General features: G+C 43.1%; 1 protein-coding gene across 4 annotated transcripts in view; it reads right to left on the reverse strand.

Moving 5' to 3' along the window:
- Positions 1 to 1,483: 1,483 nt before the first annotated feature.
- Positions 1,484 to 22,252, reverse strand: part of LOC128687555 (UDP-glycosyltransferase UGT5) — a 212,593-nt gene continuing 191,824 nt past the window's right edge. For 3 of the 4 annotated variants that reach the window (XM_070084131.1, XM_070084132.1, XM_070084130.1), the window contains exons 3-8: positions 20,107 to 20,361; positions 19,498 to 19,725; positions 18,606 to 18,770; positions 18,045 to 18,267; positions 13,673 to 13,892; positions 1,493 to 2,034 (exon numbers count right to left, since the gene is read on the reverse strand). In XM_070084131.1, coding sequence (XP_069940232.1) covers positions 1,752 to 2,034; positions 13,673 to 13,892; positions 18,045 to 18,267; positions 18,606 to 18,770; positions 19,498 to 19,725; positions 20,107 to 20,361 — 1,374 coding nt within the window. In that variant the 3' untranslated portion in view covers positions 1,493 to 1,751. Of the gene's footprint in view, positions 2,035 to 13,672; positions 13,893 to 18,044; positions 18,268 to 18,605; positions 18,771 to 19,497; positions 19,726 to 20,106; positions 20,362 to 22,252 lie in introns of all 4 variants that reach the window. The other variant, XM_053775021.2, reaches the window with a different exon arrangement.

Consider the following 22,252-nt stretch of genomic DNA (forward strand, 5'->3'; position numbering starts at 1 on the left):
CAAGCTCCTGGCCCCGCCTCTTCACTGGTCGCTACTAGGTCACTCTCCCTGAACCATGAGCTTTATCGTACCTCTGCTTAAAGCTATGTATGGATCCTGACTCCACTACATCGCTGTGTGTGTGTGTGTGTGTGTGTGTGTGTGTGTGTGTGATTTGGATGGAGTAGCCGGCCTGGCTGGGATACCTGGCCTGACCGGAGTAGCCGGCCTGGCTGGCTTAATGCTTATTGACAGACTATAACGCTGTGCATTGTGCCGCCAGACAATGCAATTTACTACGGTCACATTTGCATAATGGCGGACGCGCCACGTAACTATATCTGTACGAATAAATAGCTAAGCATCTGCACACACACACACACACATTATGTGGACACACACACACACACGAAGAGGCGGGGCTAGGAGATGTGAATCGACCCCTGCAACCACAAACTGGTGAACACACATACACACACACACACAAACACCGGAGTCTTGATCCTCCCACGAGAGGCATGACGGATCTGCTACCTCACATTTTTAACCTCTGTTTTTAACATTCCTGGAAAAGAATATAACAATCGTTATATCGAAGAAGAGAAAGAATAAGAACCTCGTCTCCTGGATTACATAATATTAACACAGCATCACAACAAGTCAGCTTCCCGCTGCTCACTTGAATATTCTTGTTAATATGTAAGGATTAACAATTCGTTTTCTTCAAATTGTATCCGTATTGTTACAAATGGTAATAATTACGAGACAATAACAAAAATAGCTTTACATAAATAACCCGACTAGTGTCATAATGGTCGAAGTCGGACTGGAATACGGTCATCATTTTCAGTCTTACGTGAGGCCTGGTCTCAGACAGAGCGGCGGGGGCGTTGACCCCCGACACCCTCTCCAGGTATACTCCAGGTACACGTCTTATTTGTACATTGTTCCACTCACGGCATTGTGTTTCATTATTTTTAAAGTTTCCTTTATTGCGCACGAATATCTCAGTCACGTGTTATAAATATTAAGGAAATCATAATAAGTAATAATATAAGTTTAGATATTCGTGGCTTATAAAAACCAGCGTCAGTTTTATTAAAAAAAAAAAAATGCTGACTTCTCCCCAAAGTGTCGTGTCATTCGTACTCTGGGTCAGCATTGACTAATTTAAACCATAAACACACAGGTGAAGTCACCCATCATCTCTGCCGGATTCTAAGGCATTGTAAACATGTTGATAAATTAGACACATGTGCAACTCTTGGGTATCTTTATTAAGGAAACGTTTCGCCACACAGTGGCTTCATCAGTCCATACAAAGGAGAATCTTGAAGAACAGGAGGAGAATGAGGTAATCAGTCCCTCAACCTTGAGTCGATGTGGTCAGTCCATCAATCTATTCAAGATTGATGGACTGACCACATCGACTCAAGGTTGAGGGACTGATTACCTCATTCTCCTCCTGTTCTTCAAGATTCTCCTTTGTATGGACTGATGAAGCCACTGTGTGGCGAAACGTTTCCTTAATAAAGATACCCAAGAGTTGCACATGTGTCTAATTTATCAACATGTCGGTTCTCTGAACCATTCATCTACAAAGCATTGTAAACATGCAGGCTGGTCATTTCTAATCCCCCATAGACAAGTTATTACAATTTTTTCGCCACTTTTATACCTTGCAGAGGCCGTCTAGAAGAATATCAATTTACCTTTTTCACGGTGAAAATTATTTTCAGGTATTATCTTTCTTCTGTGAAGGGAACACATTTTTAATCTTTCTTCCGTTTTTTCCCATCGAGGCCAGATGTTTTGCCAATGATGGTTCTAACGATGCGACGTAAGATGAAGATGGAGAGGAGGAGAGCCAAAAGTAGGAAGAAGAAGAGGTCAAGCATCAGGAACTGTATCCAGGAGGAGAGTGCTGCTGAGGTCCTGAGATGAGGAGCTCCGCCATGACGGATCACATACTCCGTCCAGAACACTGCCACCTCCCTGGGCGGCAGCATCTGATCTCGTATCCTTCCTGATATCTTCACCACTTCCTTCTTGTACCTGACCATCAGCAGATGTGGAAATAATTAAGTTATTGCAGAGAAAGGACGTACATTTCCATTGCAACTTATGAACAAGACACGCGTGCAACACCCGGGTACCATCATCATGAACTCATTTCACTGACCTTTTCAATACAATACAGAGAGAACATAGCGGAGGAAATGGAAGATAACCAGCTACATTACCTGTATCTTAATAATCAACTTGTTGGTATTGTAAACCTTTAATATAACGATAACTTATTATAAAAATACACTAAGTTAGTTATATTGCTAAGTATGTAAATATTATTTTTGTATCTCGCTTGAGGAACTTAAAAAATTGTTGATAACTACTAAAACGTTTATCATTAACAAGAATAATTATTATTTCAATAATTTAAATAAATTAAGGGTTATCGTACATGGAAACAGATTATTATACGTTATCCAAAACTTTTGTCAACTATTAAATAAATCGTGGATTGTTTTCTTATTAAAATATTTTGTTTTGGATTATAGAAATGCTTTGACAAAGCACATTTGAGAAGTGATAATAGTAACAGTGATATCGGGAAAGTCCTGCTATTTTCACTGTTTAAATTCTTGTGAAACTCAATGCGCGTTTTAGATGATGTAAAATATCAACTAAGATTTAGTCAGTGGCAGTTTACTGGGTAGTCGGGACACTAAGATTTAGTCAGTGGCAGTTTACTGGGTAGTCCGAACACTAAGATTTAGTCAGTGGCAGTTTACTGGGTAGTCGGGACACTAAGATTTAGTCAGTGGCAGTTTACTGGGTAGCCGGGACACTAAGATTTAGTCAGTGGCAGTTTACTGGGTAGTCGGGACACTAAGATTTAGTCAGTGGCAGTTTACTGGGTAGTCGGGACAATAAGATTTAGTGGCAGTTTACTGGGTAGTCGGGACACTAAGATTTAGTCAGTGGCAGTTTACTGGGTAGTCGGGACACTAAGATTTAGTCAGTGGCAGTTTACTGGGTAGTCGGGACACTAAGATTTAGTCAGTGGCAGTTTACTGGGTAGCCGGGACAATAAGATTTAGTGGCAGTTTACTGGGTAGTCGGGACACTAAGATTTAGTCAGTGGCAGTTTACTGGGTAGTCGGAACAATAAGATTTAGTAGCAGTTTACTGGGTAGTCAGGACAATAAGGTTTAGTCAGTGGCAGTTTAATGGGTAATCGGGACACTAAGATTTAGTCAGTGGCAGTTTACTGGGTAATCGAGACACTAAGATTTAGTCAGTGGCAGTTTACTGGGTAGTCGAGACACTAAGATTTAGTCAGTGGCAGTTTACTGGGTAGTCGGGACACTAAGAATTAGTCAGTGGCAGTTTACTGGGTAGTCGGGACACTAAGAATTAGTCAGTGGCAGTTTACTGGGTAGTCGGGACACTAAGATTTAGTCAGTGGCAGTTTACTGGGTAGTCGGGACACTAAGATTTAGTCAGTGGCAGTTTACTGGGTAGTCGAGACACTAAGATTTAGTCAGTGGCAGTTTACTGGGTAGTCGGGACACTAAGAATTAGTCAGTGGCAGTTTACTGGGTAGTCGGGACACTAAGATTTAGTCAGTGGCAGTTTACTGGGTAGTCGGGACACAAAGATTTAGTCAGTGGCAGTTTACTGGGTAGTCGGGACACTAAGATTTAGTCAGTGGCAGTTTACTGGGTAGCCGGGACAATAAGATTTAGTGGCAGTTTACTGGGTAGTCGGGACAATAAGATTTAGTGGCAGTTTACTGGGTAGTCGGGACACTAAGATTTAGTCAGTGGCAGTTTACTGGGTAGTCAGGACAATAAGGTTTAGTCAGTGGCAGTTTAATGGGTAATCGGGACACTAAGATTTAGTCAGTGGCAGTTTACTGGGTAATCGGGACACTAAGATTTAGTCAGTGGCAGTTTACTGGGTAGTCGGGACACTAAGATTTAGTCAGTGGCAGTTTACTGGGTAGTCGGGACACTAAGATTTAGTCAGTGGCAGTTTACTGGGTAGTCGAGACACTAAGATTTAGTCAGTGGCAGTTTACTGGGTAGTCGGGACACTAAGATTTAGTCAGTGGCAATTTACTGGGTAGTCGGGACACTAAGATTTAGTCAGTGGCAGTTTACTGGGTAATCGGGACACTAAGATTTAGTCAGTAGCAGTTTACTGGGTAGTCGGGACACTAAGATTTAGTCAGTGGCAGTTTACTGGGTAGTCGGGACACTAAGATTTAGTCAGTGGCAGTTTACTGGGTAGTCGAGACACTAAGATTTAGTCAGTGGCAGTTTACTGGGTAGTCGGGACACTAAGATTTAGTCAGTGACAGTTTACTGGGTAGTCGGGACACTAAGATTTAGTCAGTGGCAGTTTACTGGGTAGTCGGGAAACTAAGATTTAGTCAGTGGAAGTTTACTGGGTAATCGGGACACTAAGATTTAGTCAGTGGCAGTTTACTGGGTAGTCGAGACACTAAGATTTAGTCAGTGGCAGTTTACTGGGTAGTCGGGACACTAAGATTTAGTCAGTGGCAGTTTACTGGGTAGTCGGGACACTAAGATTTAGTCAGTGGCAGTTTACTGGGTAGTCGGGACGCTAACATTTAGTCAGTGGCAGTTTACTGAGTAGTCGGGACACTAAGATTTAGTCAGTGACAGTTTACTGGGTAGTCGGGACACTAAGATTTAGTCAGTGACAGTTTACTGGGTAGTCGGGACACTAAGATTTAGTCAGTGGCAGTTTACTGGGTAGTCGGGAAACTAAGATTTAGTCAGTGGAAGTTTACTGGGTAATCGGGACACTAAGATTTAGTCAGTGGCAGTTTACTGGGTAGTCGGGACACTAAGATTTAGTCAGTGGCAGTTTACTGGGTAGTCGGGACGCTAACATTTAGTCAGTGGCAGTTTACTGGGTAGTCGCGACACTAAGATTTAGTCAGTGGCAGTTTACTGGGTAATCGGGACACTAAGATTTAGTCAGTGGCAGTTTACTGGGTAGTCGGGATACTAAGATTTAGTCAGTGGCAGTTTACTGGGTAGTCGAGAAGCTAAGATTTAGTCAGTGGCAGTATACTGGGTAGTCGGGACAATAAGATTTAGTCAGTGGCAGTTTACTGGGTAGTCGGGACACTAAGATTTAGTCAGTGGCAGTTTACTGGGTAGTCGAGACACTAAGATTTAGTCAGTGGCAGTTTACTGGGTAGTCGGGACACTAAGATTTAGTCAGTGGCAGTTTACTGGGTAGTCGGGACGCTAACATTTAGTCAGTGGCAGTTTACTGAGTAGTCGGGACACTAAGATTTAGTCAGTGGCAGTTTAATGGGTAGTCGGGACAATAAGATTTAGTCAATGGCAGTTTACTGGGTAGTCGGGGCACTAAGATTTAGTCAGTGGCAGTTTACTGGGTAGTCGAGACACTAAGATTTAGTCAGTGGCAGTTTACTGGGTAGTCGGGACACTAAGATTTAGTCAGTGGCAGTTTACTGGGTAGTCGGGACACTAAGATTTAGTCAGTGGCAGTTTACTGGGTAGTCGGGACACTAAGATTTAGTCATTGGCAGTTTACTGGGTAGTCGAGACACTAAGATTTAGTCAGTGGCAGTTTACTGGGTAGTCGGGACACTAAGATTTAGTCAGTGGCAGTTTACTGGGTAGTCGGGACGCTAAGATTTAGTCAGTGGCAGTTTACTGGGTAGTCGGGACACTAAGATTTAGTCAGTGGCAGTTTACTGGGTTGTCGGGACAATAGGATTTAGTCAGTGGCAGTTTACGGGGTACTCGGGGCACTAAGATTTAGTCAGTGGCAGTTTACTGGGTAGTCGAGACACTAAGATTTAGTCATTGGCAGTTTACTGGGGAGTCGAGACACTAAGATTTAGTCAGTGGCAGTTTACTGGGTAGTCGGGACACTAAGATTTAGTCAGTGGCAGTTTACTGTGTAGTCGGGACACTAAGATTTAGTCAGTGGCAGTTTACTGGGTTGTCGGGACAATAAGATTTAGTCAGTGGCAGTTTACTGGGTACTCGGGACACTAAGATTTAGTCAGTGGCAGTTTACTGGGTAGTCGAGACACTAAGATTTAGTCAGTGGCAGTTTACTGGGTAGTCGGGACACTAAGATTTAGTCAGTGGCAGTTTACTGGGTAGTCGGGACACTAAGATTTAGTCAGTGGCAGTTTACTGGGTAGTCGGGACACTAAGATTTAGTCAGTGGCAGTTTACTGGGTAGTCGGGACAATAAGATTTAGTCAGTGGCAGTTTACTGGGTAGTCGGGACACTAAGATTTAGTCAGTGGCAGTTTACTGGATAGTCGGGACAATAAGATTTAGTCAGTGGCAGTTTACTGGGTAGTCGGGACACTAAGATTTAGTCAGTTGCAGTTTACTGGGAAGATGGGACACTAATATTTAGTCAGTGGCAGTTTACTGGGTAGTCGTGACACTAAGATTTAGTCAGTGGCAGTTTACTGGGTAGTCGAGACACTAAGATTTAGTCAGTGGCAGTTTACTGGGTAGTCGGGATACTAGGATTTAGTCAGTGGCAGTTTACTGGGTAGTCGGGACAATAAGATTTAGTCATTGGCAGTTTACTGGGTAGTCAGGACACTAAGATTTAGTCAGTGGCAGTTCACTGGGTAGTCGAGACACTAAGATTTAGTCAGTGGCAGTTTACTGGGTAGTCGAGACACTAATATTTAGTCAGTGGCAGTTTACTGAGTAGTCGGGATACTAAGATTTAGTCAGTGGCAGTTTACTGGGTAGTCGGGACACTAAGATTTAGTGAGTGGCAGTTTACTGGGTAGTCGAGACACTAAGATTTAGTCAGTGGCAGTTTACTGGGTAGTCGGGACTCTAAGATTTAGTCAGTGGCAGTTTACTGGGTAGTCGGGACACTAAGATTTAGTCAGTGGCAGTTTACTGGGTTGTCGGGACAATAAGATTTAGTCAGTGGCAGTTTACTGGGTACTCGGGGCACTAAGATTTAGTCAGTGGCAGTTTACTGGGTAGTCGAGACACTAAGATTTAGTCATTGGCAGTTTACTGGGTAGTCGAGACACTAAGATTTAGTCAGTGGCAGTTTACTGGGTAGTCGAGAAGCTAAGATTTAGTCAGTGGCAGTTTACTGGGTAGTCGAGACACTAAGATTTAGTCAGTGGCAGTTTACTGGGTAGTCGGGACACTAAGATTTAGTCAGTGGCAGTTTACTGGGTAGTCGGGACGCTAACATTTAGTCAGTGGCAGTTTACTGAGTAGTCGGGACACTAAGATTTAGTCAGTGGCAGTTTACTGGGTAGTCGGGACAATAAGATTTTGTCAATGGCAGTTTACTGGGTAGTCGGGGCACTAAGATTTAGTCAGTGGCAGTTTACTGGGTAGTCGAGACACTAAGATTTAGTCAGTGGCAGTTTACTGGGTAGTCGGGACACTAAGATTTTGTCAGTGGCAGTTTACTGGGTAGTCGGGACACTAAGATTTAGTCAGTGGCAGTTTACTGGGTAGTCGGGACACTAAGATTTAGTCATTGGCAGTTTACTGGGTAGTCGAGACACTAAGATTTAGTCAGTGGCAGTTTACTGGGTAGTCGGGACACTAAGATTTAGTCAGTGGCAGTTTACTGGGTAGTCGGGACACTAAGATTTAGTCAGTGGCAGTTTACTGGGTTGTCGGGACAATAAGATTTAGTCAGTGGCAGTTTACGGGGTACTCGGGGCACTAAGATTTAGTCAGTGGCAGTTTACTGGGTAGTCGAGACACTAAGATTTAGTCATTGGCAGTTTACTGGGGAGTCGAGACACTAAGATTTAGTCAGTGGCAGTTTACTGGGTAGTCGGGACGCTAAGATTTAGTCAGTGGCAGTTTACTGGGTAGTCGGGACACTAAGATTTAGTCAGTGGCAGTTTACTGGGTTGTCGGGACAATAAGATTTAGTCAGTGGCAGTTTACTGGGTACTCGGGGCACTAAGATTTAGTCAGTGGCAGTTTACTGGGTAGTCGAGACACTAAGATTTAGTCAGTGGCAGTTTACTGGGTAGTCGGGACACTAAGATTTAGTCAGTGGCAGTTTACTGGGTAGTCGGGACACTAAGATTTAGTCAGTGGCAGTTTACTGGGTAGTCGGGACACTAAGATTTAGTCAGTGGCAGTTTACTGGGTAGTCGGGACAATAAGATTTAGTCAGTGGCAGTTTACTGGGTAGTCGGGACACTAAGATTTAGTCAGTGGCAGTTTACTGGATAGTCGGGACAATAAGATTTAGTCAGTGGCAGTTTACTGGGTAGTCGGGACACTAAGATTTAGTCAGTTGCAGTTTACTGGGAAGACGGGACACTAATATTTAGTCAGTGGCAGTTTACTGGGTAGTCGTGACACTAAGATTTAGTCAGTGGCAGTTTACTGGGTAGTCGAGACACTAAGATTTAGTCAGTGGCAGTTTACTGGGTAGTCGGGATACTAGGATTTAGTCAGTGGCAGTTTACTGGGTAGTCGGGACAATAAGATTTAGTCATTGGCAGTTTACTGGGTAGTCGGGACACTAAGATTTAGTCAGTGGCAGTTTACTGGGTAGTCGAGACACTAAGATTTAGTCAGTGGCAGTTTACTGGGTAGTCGAGACACTAATATTTAGTCAGTGGCAGTTTACTGAGTAGTCGGGACACTAAGATTTAGTCAGTGGCAGTTTACTGGGTAGTCGGGACACTAAGATTTAGTGAGTGGCAGTTTACTGGGTAGTCGAGACACTAAGATTTAGTCAGTGGCAGTTTACTGGGTAGTCGGGACGCTAAGATTTAGTCAGTGGCAGTTTACTGGGTAGTCGGGACACTAAGATTTAGTCAGTGGCAGTTTACTGGGTTGTCGGGACAATAAGATTTAGTCAGTGGCAGTTTACGGGGTACTCGGGGCACTAAGATTTAGTCAGTGGCAGTTTACTGGGTAGTCGAGACACTAAGATTTAGTCATTGGCAGTTTACTGGGGAGTCGAGACACTAAGATTTAGTCAGTTGCAGTTTACTGGGTAGTCGGGACGCTAAGATTTAGTCAGTGGCAGTTTACTGGGTAGTCGGGACACTAAGATTTAGTCAGTGGCAGTTTACTGGGTTGTCGGGACAATAAGATTTAGTCAGTGGCAGTTTACTGGGTACTCGGGGCACTAAGATTTAGTCAGTGGCAGTTTACTGGGTAGTCGAGACACTAAGATTTAGTCAGTGGCAGTTTACTGGGTAGTCGGGACACTAAGATTTAGTCAGTGGCAGTTTACTGGGTAGTCGGGACACTAAGATTTAGTCAGTGGCAGTTTACTGGGTAGTCGGGACTCTAAGATTTAGTCAGTGGCAGTTTACTGGGTAGTCGGGACAATAAGATTTAGTCAGTGGCAGTTTACTGGGTAGTCGGGACACTAAGATTTAGTCAGTGGCAGTTTACTGGATAGTCGGGACAATAAGATTTAGTCAGTGGCAGTTTACTGGGTAGTCGGGACACTAAGTTTTAGTCAGTTGCAGTTTACTGGGAAAGACGGCAGTTTACACTAATATTTAGTCAGTGGCAGTTTACTGGACACTAAGATTTAGTCGTGACACTAAGATTTAGTCAGTGGCAGTTTACTGGATTTAGTCATTAGTCGAGACACTAAGATTTAGTCAGTGGCAGTTTACGGGGTAGTCGAGACACTAAGATTTAGTCAGTGGCAGTTTACTGGGTAGTCGAGACACTAATATTTAGTCAGTGGCAGGTTACTGAGTAGTCGGGACACTAAGATTTAGTCAGTGGCAGTTTACTGGGTAATCGGGACACTAAGATTTAGTGAGTGGCAGTTTACTGGGTAGTCGAGACACTAAGATTTAGTCAGTGGCAGTTTACTGGGTAGTCGGGACGCTAAGATTTAGTCAGTGGCAGTTCACTGGGTAGTCGGGACACTAAGATTTAGTCAGTGGCAGTTTACTGGGTTGTCGGGACAATAAGATTTAGTCAGTGGCAGTTTACGGGGTACTCGGGGCACTAAGATTTAGTCAGTGGCAGTTTACTGGGTAGTCGAGACACTAAGATTTAGTCAGTGGCAGTTTACTGGGTAGTCGGGACACTAAGATTTAGTCAGTGGCAGTTTACTGGGTAGTCGGGACACTAAGATTTAGTCAGTGGCAGTTTACTGGGTAGTCGGGACACTAAGATTTAGTCAGTGGCAGTTTACTGGGTAGTCGGGACAATAAGATTTAGTCAGTGGCAGTTTACTGGGTAGTCGGGACACTAAGATTTAGTCAGTGGCAGTTTACTGGATAGTCGGGACAATAAGATTTAGTCAGTGGCAGTTTACTGGGTAGTCGGGACACTAAGATTTAGTCAGTTGCAGTTTACTGGGAAGACGGGACACTAATATTTAGTCAGTGGCAGTTTACTGGGTAGTCGTGACACTAAGATTTAGTCAGTGGCAGTTTACTGGGTAGTCGAGACACTAAGATTTAGTCAGTGGCAGTTCACTGGGTAGTCGGGATACTAGGATTTAGTCAGTGGCAGTTTACTGGGTAGTCGGGACAATAAGATTTAGTCATTGGCAGTTTACTGGGTAGTCGGGACACTAAGATTTAGTCAGTGGCAGTTTACTGGGTAGTCGAGACACTAAGATTTAGTCAGTGGCAGTTTACTGGGTAGTCGAGACACTAATATTTAGTCAGTGGCAGTTTACTGAGTAGTCGGGACACTAAGATTTAGTCAGTGGCAGTTTACTGGGTAGTCGGGACACTAAGATTTAGTGAGTGGCAGTTTACTGGGTAGTCGAGACACTAAGATTTAGTCAGTGGCAGTTTACTGGGTAGTCGGGACGCTAAGATTTAGTCAGTGGCAGTTTACTGGGTAGTCGGGACACTAAGATTTAGTCAGTGGCAGTTTACTGGGTTGTCGGGACAATAAGATTTAGTCAGTGGCAGTTTACGGGGTACTCGGGGCACTAAGATTTAGTCAGTGGCAGTTTACTGGGTAGTCGAGACACTAAGATTTAGTCATTGGCAGTTTACTGGGGAGTCGAGACACTAAGATTTAATCAGTGGCAGTTTACTGGGTAGTCGGGACGCTAAGATTTAGTCAGTGGCAGTTTACTGGGTAGTCGGGACACTAAGATTTAGTCAGTGGCAGTTTACTGGGTTGTCGGGACAATAAGATTTAGTCAGTGGCAGTTTACTGGGTACTCGGGGCACTAAGATTTAGTCAGTGGCAGTTTACTGGGTAGTCGAGACACTAAGATTTAGTCAGTGGCAGTTTACTGGGTAGTCGGGACACTAAGATTTAGTCAGTGGCAGTTTACTGGGTAGTCGGGACACTAAGATTTAGTCAGTGGCAGTTTACTGGGTAGTCGGGACTCTAAGATTTAGTCAGTGGCAGTTTACTGGGTAGTCGGGACAATAAGATTTAGTCAGTGGCAGTTTACTGGGTAGTCGGGACACTAAGATTTAGTCAGTGGCAGTTTACTGGATAGTCGGGACAATAAGATTTAGTCAGTGGCAGTTTACTGGGTAGTCGGGACACTAAGATTTAGTCAGTTGCAGTTTACTGGGAAGACGGGACACTAATATTTAGTCAGTGGCAGTTTACTGGGTAGTCCTGACACTAAGATTTAGTCAGTGGCAGTTTACTGGGTAGTCGAGACACTAAGATTTAGTCAGTGGCAGTTTACTGGGTAGTCGGGATACTAGGATTTAGTCAGTGGCAGTTTACTGGGTAGTCGGGACAATAAGATTTAGTCATTGGCAGTTTACTGGGTAGTCGGGACACTAAGATTTAGTCAGTGGCAGTTTACTGGGTAGTCGAGACACTAAGATTTAGTCAGTGGCAGTTTACTGGGTAGTCGAGACACTAATATTTAGTCAGTGGCAGGTTACTGAGTAGTCGGGACACTAAGATTTAGTCAGTGGCAGTTTACTGGGTAGTCGGGACACTAAGATTTAGTGAGTGGCAGTTTACTGGGTAGTCGAGACACTAAGATTTAGTCAGTGGCAGTTTACTGGGTAGTCGGGACGCTAAGATTTAGTCAGTGGCAGTTCACTGGGTAGTCGGGACACTAAGATTTAGTCAGTGGCAGTTTACTGGGTTGTCGGGACAATAAGATTTAGTCAGTGGCAGTTTACGGGGTACTCGGGGCACTAAGATTTAGTCAGTGGCAGTTTACTGGGTAGTCGAGACACTAAGATTTAGTCATTGGCAGTTTACTGGGTAGTCGAGACACTAAGATTTAGTCAGTGGCAGTTTACTGGGTAGTCGGGACACTAAGATTTAGTCAGTGGCAGTTTACTGGGTAGTCGGGACGCTAAGATTTAGTCAGTGGCAGTTTACTGGGTAGTCGGGACACTAAGATTTAGTCAGTGGCAGTTTACTGGGTTGTCGGGACAATAAGATTTAGTCAGTGGCAGTTTACTGGGTACTCGGGGCACTAAGATTTAGTCAGTGGCAGTTTACTGGGTAGTCGAGACACTAAGATTTAGTCAGTGGCAGTTTACTGGGTAGTCGGGACACTAAGATTTAGTCAGTGGCAGTTTACTGGGTAGTCGGGACACTAAGATTTAGTCAGTGGCAGTTTACTGGGTAGTCGGGACACTAAGATTTAGTCAGTGGCAGTTTACTGGGTAGTCGGGACAATAAGATTTAGTCAGTGGCAGTTTACTGGGTAGTCGGGACACTAAGATTTAGTCAGTGGCAGTTTACTGGATAGTCGGGACAATAAGATTTAGTCAGTGGCAGTTTACTGGGTAGTCGGGACACTAAGATTTAGTCAGTTGCAGTTTACTGGGAAGACGGGACACTAATATTTAGTCAGTGGCAGTTTACTGGGTAGTCGTGACACTAAGATTTAGTCAGTGGCAGTTTACTGGGTAGTCGAGACACTAAGATTTAGTCAGTGGCAGTTTACTGGGTAGTCGGGATACTAGGATTTAGTCAGTGGCAGTTTACTGGGTAGTCGGGACAATAAGATTTAGTCATTGGCAGTTTACTGGGTAGTCGGGACACTAAGATTTAGTCAGTGGCAGTTTACTGGGTAGTAGAGACACTAAGATTTAGTCAGTGGCAGTTTACTGGGTAGTCGAGACACTAAGATTTAGTCAGTGGCAGTTTACTGAGTAGTCGGGACACTAAGATTTAGTCATGATGAATGGTTTGAAAAAACCGACAAGTTGAAGATTGAGACACTTATGCAGCATATGGGAATCTTTATTCAGGAAACGTTTCGCCACACAGTGGCTTCTTCAGTCCAATACAAAGAGGAAGGCGTAAGGAGAGGAGGAGAATGAGGTAATCAGTCCCTCAACCTGGAGTCGATGTGTTCAGTCCATCAGTCTTGTAGATTGATGGACTGAACACATCGACTCCAGGTTGAGGGACTGATTACCTCATTCTCCTCCTCTCCTTACGCCTTCCTCTTTGTATTGGACTGAAGAAGCCACTGTGTGGCGAAACGTTTCCTGAATAAAGATTCCCATATGCTGCATAAGTGTCTCAATCTTCAAGATTTAGTCAGTGGCAGTTTACTGGGTAGTCGAGACACTAAGATTTAGTCAGTTGCAGTTTACTGGGTAGTCGGGACACTCTGCTATGAATGAACAATTAAATGTATAAATCTCAGATGTGTGAATGCATGGTCCAGTGATACGCAACTTGATGCTTGTAAAATTACAACTAACCTGGGATTACTGATAAGATCATCAAGAGCCTTGAGGAGAGAGTCAGCAGTGAGCTCATTCCAGGCCAGCTTCAGACCCAGGCCAGCCTCCTCGATGAAGAGGGCGTTCTTGGGTTGGTCGCTGAAGATGGGGAAGGCCAGGAGGGGCGTAGCGTGGTAGATAGACTCCTGCAAGCTGAGTAGACCACCGTGGGTAATAAATACCTTCACGTTCTTGTGGGCTGCAATGCAAGTAAACAGACTCGTGGCATTACAGTTATAGAGAAGGGGCGGCGGCCTTCACGTTCTCAAAACACTTAAGAAATTTGAATTGACAAATGAAAACTAAACTTTAAAACGTTCAGTTCAAATTTGTAGTAACTATGTTGGTGGATTTGTGCTGAAATAATCTGTGACAAAGAGAAGATACTAGTATAAAAAACTCATCTTCAATGGTTCTCTGGAAAGACAGACTGTATTATTATCTAGGGAAAAAAATGGCAAAGCTGCCAGTTTTGTTTAGACATCCATTAGATAAACGCAACAGCTGTTAAATTTATGGAAGCGCGATATGTATGCAAGGATCATACAGTTCCTAGGAATGGGAGGAAAAGTAACTTTTTTCAGTATCATGGCAACCTCGTGGCAACCTGTGAGGGTTTCTTTGAAATAAATTAGGTAGTTGCCTTCGTAGATTAGCTAAGGTGATAATCATACCCTTAAAAATTTCCTTGACACTCATTCTTCTGGATGAAAATGTACGAAGGATCACTAAGTCACGCTAGCTAAGGTCTTCTCTGCTGACTACCCCTGAGCAAGCTTATCCCTGAGGTCTTCTCTGCTGACTACCCCTGAGCAAGCTTATCCCTGAGGTCTTCTCTGCTGACTACCCCTGAGCAAGCTTATCCCTGAGGTCTTCTCTGCTGACTACCCCTGAGCAAGCTTATCCCTGAGGTCTTCTCTGCTGACTACCCCTGAGCAAGCTTATCCCTGAGGTCTTCTCTGCTGACTACCCCTGAGCAAGCTTATCCCTGAGGTCTTCTCTGCTGACTACCCCTGAGCAAGCTTTTCCCTGAGGTCTTCCCTGCTGACTGCTCCTGAGCAAGCTTATCCCTGAGGTCTTTCCTGCTGACTACCCCTGAGCAAGCTTATCCCTGAGGTCTTCCCTGCTGACTACCCCTGAGCAAGCTTATCCCTGAGGTCTTCCCTGCTGACTACCCCTGAGCAAGCTTATCCCTGAGATCTTCCCTGCTGACTACCCCTGAGCAAGCTTATCCCTGAGGTCTTCCCTGCTGACTACCCCTGAGCAAGCTTATCCCTGAGGTCTTCCCTGCTGACTACCCCTGAGCAAGCTTATCCCTGAGGTCTTCCCTGCTGACTACCCCTGAGCAAGGACTGTGGTCTGGGAGCCTGGAGCCACAGCCGGGTCGACACTGCCTCCGCTTCCTTGTCGGAGTTCAAAGGCTCGAATCGATGATCTGAATGACAGTCACATTATTCTCCACGTTAAATGGCATTAACATGGCAAGTAAAATATTCAAAATAATGACTATGGTGACTTACCTATTTATGGTATTTGCAGTATAAAATATTTTCCTTGATTAGTGTTGTGCAAGCTAGTGCCTAATAAATTGTAAAGTAATGTATTTATAGTGTGCAGATAAATTGTGTATAAAATAATCGAGTACGTCAGAGGTAGTGTGAGGGAGAGTGCCAGTGTGAGGGAATGTGTTAGTGTGTGGGAGAGTGCCAGTGTGAGGGAGTGTGTTAGTGTGTGGGAGAGTGCCAGTGTGAGGAGGTGTGTTAGTGTGTGGGAAAGTGCCAGTGTGAGGAGGTGTGTTAGTGTGAGGGAGAGTGCCAGTGTGAGGAGGTGTGTTAGTGTGAGGGAGAGTGCCAGTGTGAGGAGGTGTGTTAGTGTGAGGGAGAGTGCCAGTGTGAGGGAGTGTGTTAGTGTATGGGAGAGTGCCAGTGTGAGGGAGTGTGTTAGTGTATGGGAGAGTGCCAGTGTGAGGAAGTATGCCAGTGTGCGGGAGAGTGCCAGTGTGAAAAAGAAGTGGTTGTTTTAGAGTGAGATCACTGGAGACACTAGACGAGAGAGACAAACAAACAGTGGCGGGGAACGCGGCGCGCGGAAAGTGACAATCATTTATGTGGTTTTGGTGGAAATACTTAGGTCGTAGGTTGTTTTCGTTTTATACTCAAGTTGGCCCTTGGAGGTGCCTGGCTCTCTTTTTTTGTTTTGTTTGTGGTCTTTGTGAGATGTGGCGAGTACTACAGAAATAATAGTATTTTTAGCAGCAGGCTGGAAGCCGTCGGAAGAAAGGGGTATGCGGCCGGCTTGTGTGGGTAATAATGTTTAATTTTCCTATGGCCCATAACCCTATGAGGGTTTAGCGCTTGGTTTTTACTATAATAATAATATGAACCAATTTAAATGTATTGGTTAAGGCTACTAGTGTATTATTTATATGGTATGGCTTATATTGCATATAATACTTATGTTGCATATAATGCTTATGTTGCATATAATAATTATGTTGCATATAATGCTTATGTTGCATATAATAATTATGTTGCATATAATGCTTATGTTGCATATAATAATTATTTTGCATATAATGCTTATGTTGCATATAATGCTTATGTTGCATATAATAATTATGTTGCATATAATGCTTATGTTGCATATAATGCTTATGTTGAATATAATGCTTATATTGCATATAATATTTATGTTGCATATAATGCTTATGTTGCATATAATAATGTTGCATATAATGCTTATGTTGTTAGTTTATCTGTCTTTCCTGAAGATCAGCCTAAGGTGTTGTTTACCTGTTAAATGTTTTGTCAGAGCACGAGTGTGTTAACCTAGGGCGGTATATTTTTAATGATTTTTATATTTACCACTAGACTAATATTTTACCCCTGGGGTCTTCAATAATTTCGTAATAGTCAGCAGCCTGAAAATAAGTAATCTACGTATGTAGTGGCTCTTTAAATCAGTTTAACTTATTACAAGGACATCTCACAGCACAGATTCTGATGCTCAGAGGTTGGGAGTCCATTTCACTGGTTCAGTAGTTCCCAACTCGCATTCGCACTACTAGATAGTTTTACCAGATATTAATTTTGCTGGGCAATGGTGGTGGAGTTCGTAAGTGTCGACACACAAACTGTCTCACTTTAAATTTCGTGGAGCGTCGACTTGTCCTCCTGTAGTTAACAACCACAACAATGGCCATGTCCATCAGCTTCCTCCAGCCCCACCAATCTGTGTAAATTAATATCGCTCCCAAAGGCAACGATATGATAAAGTATTCTCCAATAATTTGGTTATTCAATTAATTATTATATAAGCCTTCCCGAAGTGATGACAAAGCTCAAATCCCCCGTTGAAGTAATACTGTTTTTATTTTCATTTACAATGGCGTCCCCTGAAGAAAGAACATCTGTTTTCACTTACAATATTCGAATTATTTACTAAATACTCGATATCAGAGACTCGCTGAAAGACACGACCGAAGGTGGACGGACTGATTACATCACCACCAGTACCGCTGTCTACATTCCATGTGTCTCTGTGTTTGACTGAAGACACTTTCTGTGAAGGCGAAACGTTTGAACAATAAAGATACCCGACTGTTGTACATGTGTCTTACTCATCAACTTGTAGGTATTATGTACCATTTTCAGCATAGGTAAAGTTAAGTTGAAAATAACTAATTATAACATCCTACAAAGAAAAAATAGAGACAATAAAAAGTTCTGCGCGAACTGAGAACAGGGAACCACCCAGCACAGCAGACATAACTACGTCAGATTTTCACTATTTAAGGTGCCTTCTTCACCCACTTGACTGTCTTTACAACAGTGAAGTCATACCCGTTATTAAGAGGACGGGTTGCAGTTATGTGTTGATGTAGGCAAGTTTTTCCACAACCCTCATCAAGGAAGTTTAAGAGACAGGAGTGTGTATATGTATGTGTGTGTGTGTGTGTGTGTGTGTGTGTGTGTGTGTGTGTGTGTGTGTGTGTGTGTGTGTATGTGTGTGTGTGTGTGTGTGTGTGTGTGTATGTGTCTTGCATGGAGCGGTCCAGTTCGACGCTGGGGATACTAACAGAAAATTGTGCCAAAAGAGGCAGCGATTAGTGACCCCTCGCTTGGTAAATACTTTCCATGACCCTAATAATAATGACTGAGTGGGAATTGCGGTATCTGGGCTTCCCTCTCGAGTGGGAGATCACATGGGAGTACGTGAGAAAATCAGGAAGCAGGAGAGCCCATGGTTATTTGTTTGCAAAGACAAGCTGTAATCTAGGTACCTCTATTTCTGTTTAATCTTCTAGATAGGTGAGATTAGGACTATAAATTCTAATACAAATTAGGCTCACCTAGAATGTCCTGTTGGGGAAGCCACTTGCTGATCTTCACATTGTCAGGCAAGCAGTGCAGTTCGTCCTCGAACTTCCAGAGGACGCGCTGCGACACCCGGCTGAACGCCTTGACGAAGAGCTCGATGTAGCAAGCAGGCAGCGTCGAAGCCGTGAAGACGGAGCCCAAACTGAAGTAAATGACTCCATCTGGCCCGGCTCCTGTAATCCAAGATTCCAGCTCCTGCAACACGGCTCTGTGTTATTCATAAAGACACGCTGCACCCACAAGTGTCAGTGTAGCCCCTGGGGGAGGCTTGATTCTGTGAAGTGGGAAAGAAGCTCCACCTCATTGGATTAAGAACACTTCAGCACGAAGACATTCTCTTTGAAGGAATTCTTAATCCAATCACATATAGGCTTTACGATTGTTACATTATGAAAAAAAGTTAATATATGATCCCTGATTATTATTATCAGAAAAGTATTAACAAGATACTGGCTCTGTTACGAAGCTTTATTTAATAATTTTTGAGACAATATAGGCAAAATAACTGGAAGACTCATGGTTAACTCACTGACCTGAGGGAGAGGGTTGCCTGGACGACAGTGCATGGCCCCCACTTCCACCTGTGAGGGCAGGAGAGGCAGGACGGGACCCATGGAGAAGTGAGTGTTGAGGAGAGTAAGACTTGAGTTCTTCTCGAGTTCTAGCAACGACGGCAACTCCGGGAACAGAGAAGAGATCTGGAGAAGCACACACACACACACACACACACACACACACACACACACACACACACACACACACACACACACACACACACACACACACACACACACACACACACACACACACGAGTCATCTGCTATAATAATTGTCGAATATTTAAATAACTTTTGTAATTAAAGATTGATGAGAAAACATTTAGGACATTGCATTATGGAAACGTTTCTGTCATATGACATCGTTCATCCCATACATGGGGCTCGGACCTAAACATTTTCTTCATAAAATGCTCCGTTTGCTTATGGATCTATAACCACGATTTGTCGATATTTATATACCAGGTTAACAAACTTTTGTGGCTATTGTATAACCAGTCATGAATCCCTAAGGCTTAGGTGGCTTGTGTCACTAATGACCCTCGTGTAGCTGACACTCGTTAAAATAAGAACATATCGTTGATGTTAGTGTTTAGGTAAGCATTATCCTTGAAGACCCTTGTGTAGTTGATAGGATTTCAGAGAGCAAGAATCAAATTGAAAAGGAAAATCAAAATTATTTAAAAAGGTATTTACATAAAATTATGAGGATTACATGAGTATTACATAATAAGGTAATACTGGGTAGACTGTAACCTGACTGAATTTGACAGTCAACAGGTCCGAGACCTAAAAATAAGGATATATTATTTAGCTGGCGCAGTAACGCAATTACTAAAAACCTTTGCTGCAGGTGACAGTAACATACCTCTTTCTGGACGAGGGGAATGACAGTCCAGTATCTCCATTTGATATCCATGTGTAACTGTTGGATTAAGTTTGAGAATCGACGCCAGGCTAATACTAGGAAGTGCGAATCAAATTTAACAAAATGAGTCGGGTTAATAACATTGCCCATGACTGCACTCTGACTCGGTTCTATCTCTCGAGCTGACAGTGTTATGAAGGGAACCTCGTGCGTGAAGGGATAAACTACCTGTGGGAGATGAAGAAGGTCACGGAGGTTAATGAGACAGCATCAAGTATAGCTGCTGTGGTTAGTAGAAAATGATCCTCTCGTTTTGTTGATAGAAATATGCAGGATATCATTTGTTAAGCTTTAGTTATATAGTAAATAATTTCTTCAATAGAAAGTAAACGTGAAACTTCAGTTAAAATAAGAGTCACAGTGCAGTTAAATTCACAGTGACGTTTCGGTTTGTGTTGGACCATTATCATGTTGCCACTAGATAACGTCCAGGATGCACCGAAAGACCACACAATTTCCAATTTTAATTTTTGGGCCTCGTGTGACGCGACGTACACGCCATTGAACAAGAACTATACACAGGTGAAGGAAGAATCTTGAGTGACTCACCTCGTTGTACCTGTGATTGACCACTATGAGGTCAAACTCTTTCCTCCTCTTGTAGATCTCTTTCACCGCTGGCAGGAGGTACACCTCCCTAGCAACCATAGGTAGAAACTCTGCCATCATCTTGACGATGTTTCCAGGAGTGTTGTTGAATAGGCTCGAAGTTGCATTTTTGCTTATTACGTACGAATTGAAGTAGGGAATTTCTTTTATGTTGGGATGGTTGGATATCTCAGTACCGCTTGTCAGCATCACTACCTGTGGAAAACAAAAATAAGAACGTGAAAATTCGTGTTTTGGTATACGCGAAGACTATTTCGTGTATGATAGTTTTATTTTGAACCGCATACATATACATACCCATCCTGAGGTTGGTAGTAAAAATGTTTACAAATGTACATGAAGGTCCAGGAGCTGAGCCCCTACAACTATTAGCCAAGTAGCTTTGTAAATGTTATATTGTATTGGGTCAATGGTGAGATTTGGCGTTTATGACAAATGCACTGTCAGTTTAGACATGGAAGCCTGTGTTAATGTTAACAAGGAAACCTGCATTAATGCTGACAAGGAAACGTGCAATAATGCTGACAAGGAAACCAGCAATAATGCTGACAAGGAAACGTGCATTAATGCTGACAAGTAAACCTGCAATAATGCTGACAAGGAAACGTGCAATAATGCTGACAAGGAAACCAGCATTAATGCCGTCAGCGTAACTCCTCTCACTTTGGAAAATCATTTTGACAGTTTCAGGCAAACATTGTTTTCAATTTTAATTGAGAATCTCATCATGAAGGCAGTCATAAATTGTCTACCTCCTTCGCAGAGTAGAAATTGGTATTATGCTTTTGTTTCTGGTTCTGTATTTTGCAAATATGGAAGATCTTAAAGTTGTTTAAACCACGTGATAAAAGACGACACAGAGGAAACTCATAATAATGATAACGAAGACGGAGATCATGAGAGGAGAATTGAGTTCATTAGTATCTTAGTATTAGTTAAATATTCAGGAAAAAGTTTAATACTAGGGTGTCAACAGAAACACTATAGCTTGCAGTTTTACCCTCGTTTTGTTCTTGTAATTTTGCTGTGGCAGCAGAAAGATTCAGTCTTACAGACATCTGTAATAGTCATTGACAATAGTCATTGGTGTCCTGGTAATACTTGCCTGAGTGCGTCACAGGTACTGTCCAGTTTACAGATGAATAACAATTATTACTGATCAGATTGAATTAACCAATGGAGTGGCATCCATAGGTACATGGTAAAAAAACTTGATTAATGGTCTCAGACGCTGATCCAAACTATATTTATGCTCAATAAAGTGATCATTGTTCTCTCATCCACTTCAGGTGAGTGTGTTTGTTCCAGCCAAAACTTTGTGGCAAATATGACACCCATTTTAGGAAGCTATATAGGGAATTATATACTACCATCATTTTTATCAGAATAAAAGTATAAAAGATAACTATCCTTACTTACCTAAAAATAATTCAAGTATATATGTTCATGTTCACATGAATATAACCAATAAACATGTAATCAACACTTGTCGATGATAATTAATAAAGTACCTGAAGACAGGCACACGGAAAATAAAATTGGTCTGTGTACTTCGACCCCAAACTGGAGTGTTCTTGTAGAGCAATCTAATACCCATCCTGTACTCTGCCAGAGCGCTCTGACACCCATCCTGTACTCTGCCAGAGCGCTCTGACACCCATCCTGTACTCTGCCAGAGCACTCTAACACCCATCTTGTCCTCTCCCAGAGCACTCTAACACCCATCCTGTACTCTGCCAGATCACTTTAACACCCATCCTGTACTCTCTCAGAGCCCTCTCACAGGGCACTGTAACAGGTGTGCCTCTCAGGTGAAGACGACGGTATCTTGAACATCAGGTGAGGAAACAGGTGAGTTTGTGGGCTTCAGGTGAACTGATGAGAGGCCCCGTGGACATACTGTAGTCCGTCACTTCTCTGTTTATTCCACTTTACTCTATATATTCAGCATGAGACGAGGTGTAGGCTTGATCCTCCGTCCGCTGAGCGCGAGACAAACGCCCTTCCCGCTAGTGTTCAGAGAAAGACAGACACATATTGCCACTGATTTAAAGGCGCTAGCAATTGATGCTAGTCATTCAGAATC

The sequence above is a fragment of the Cherax quadricarinatus genome, chromosome 11 (genome assembly GCF_038502225.1).
Source record: "Cherax quadricarinatus isolate ZL_2023a chromosome 11, ASM3850222v1, whole genome shotgun sequence".
NCBI lineage: Eukaryota > Metazoa > Arthropoda > Malacostraca > Decapoda > Parastacidae > Cherax > Cherax quadricarinatus.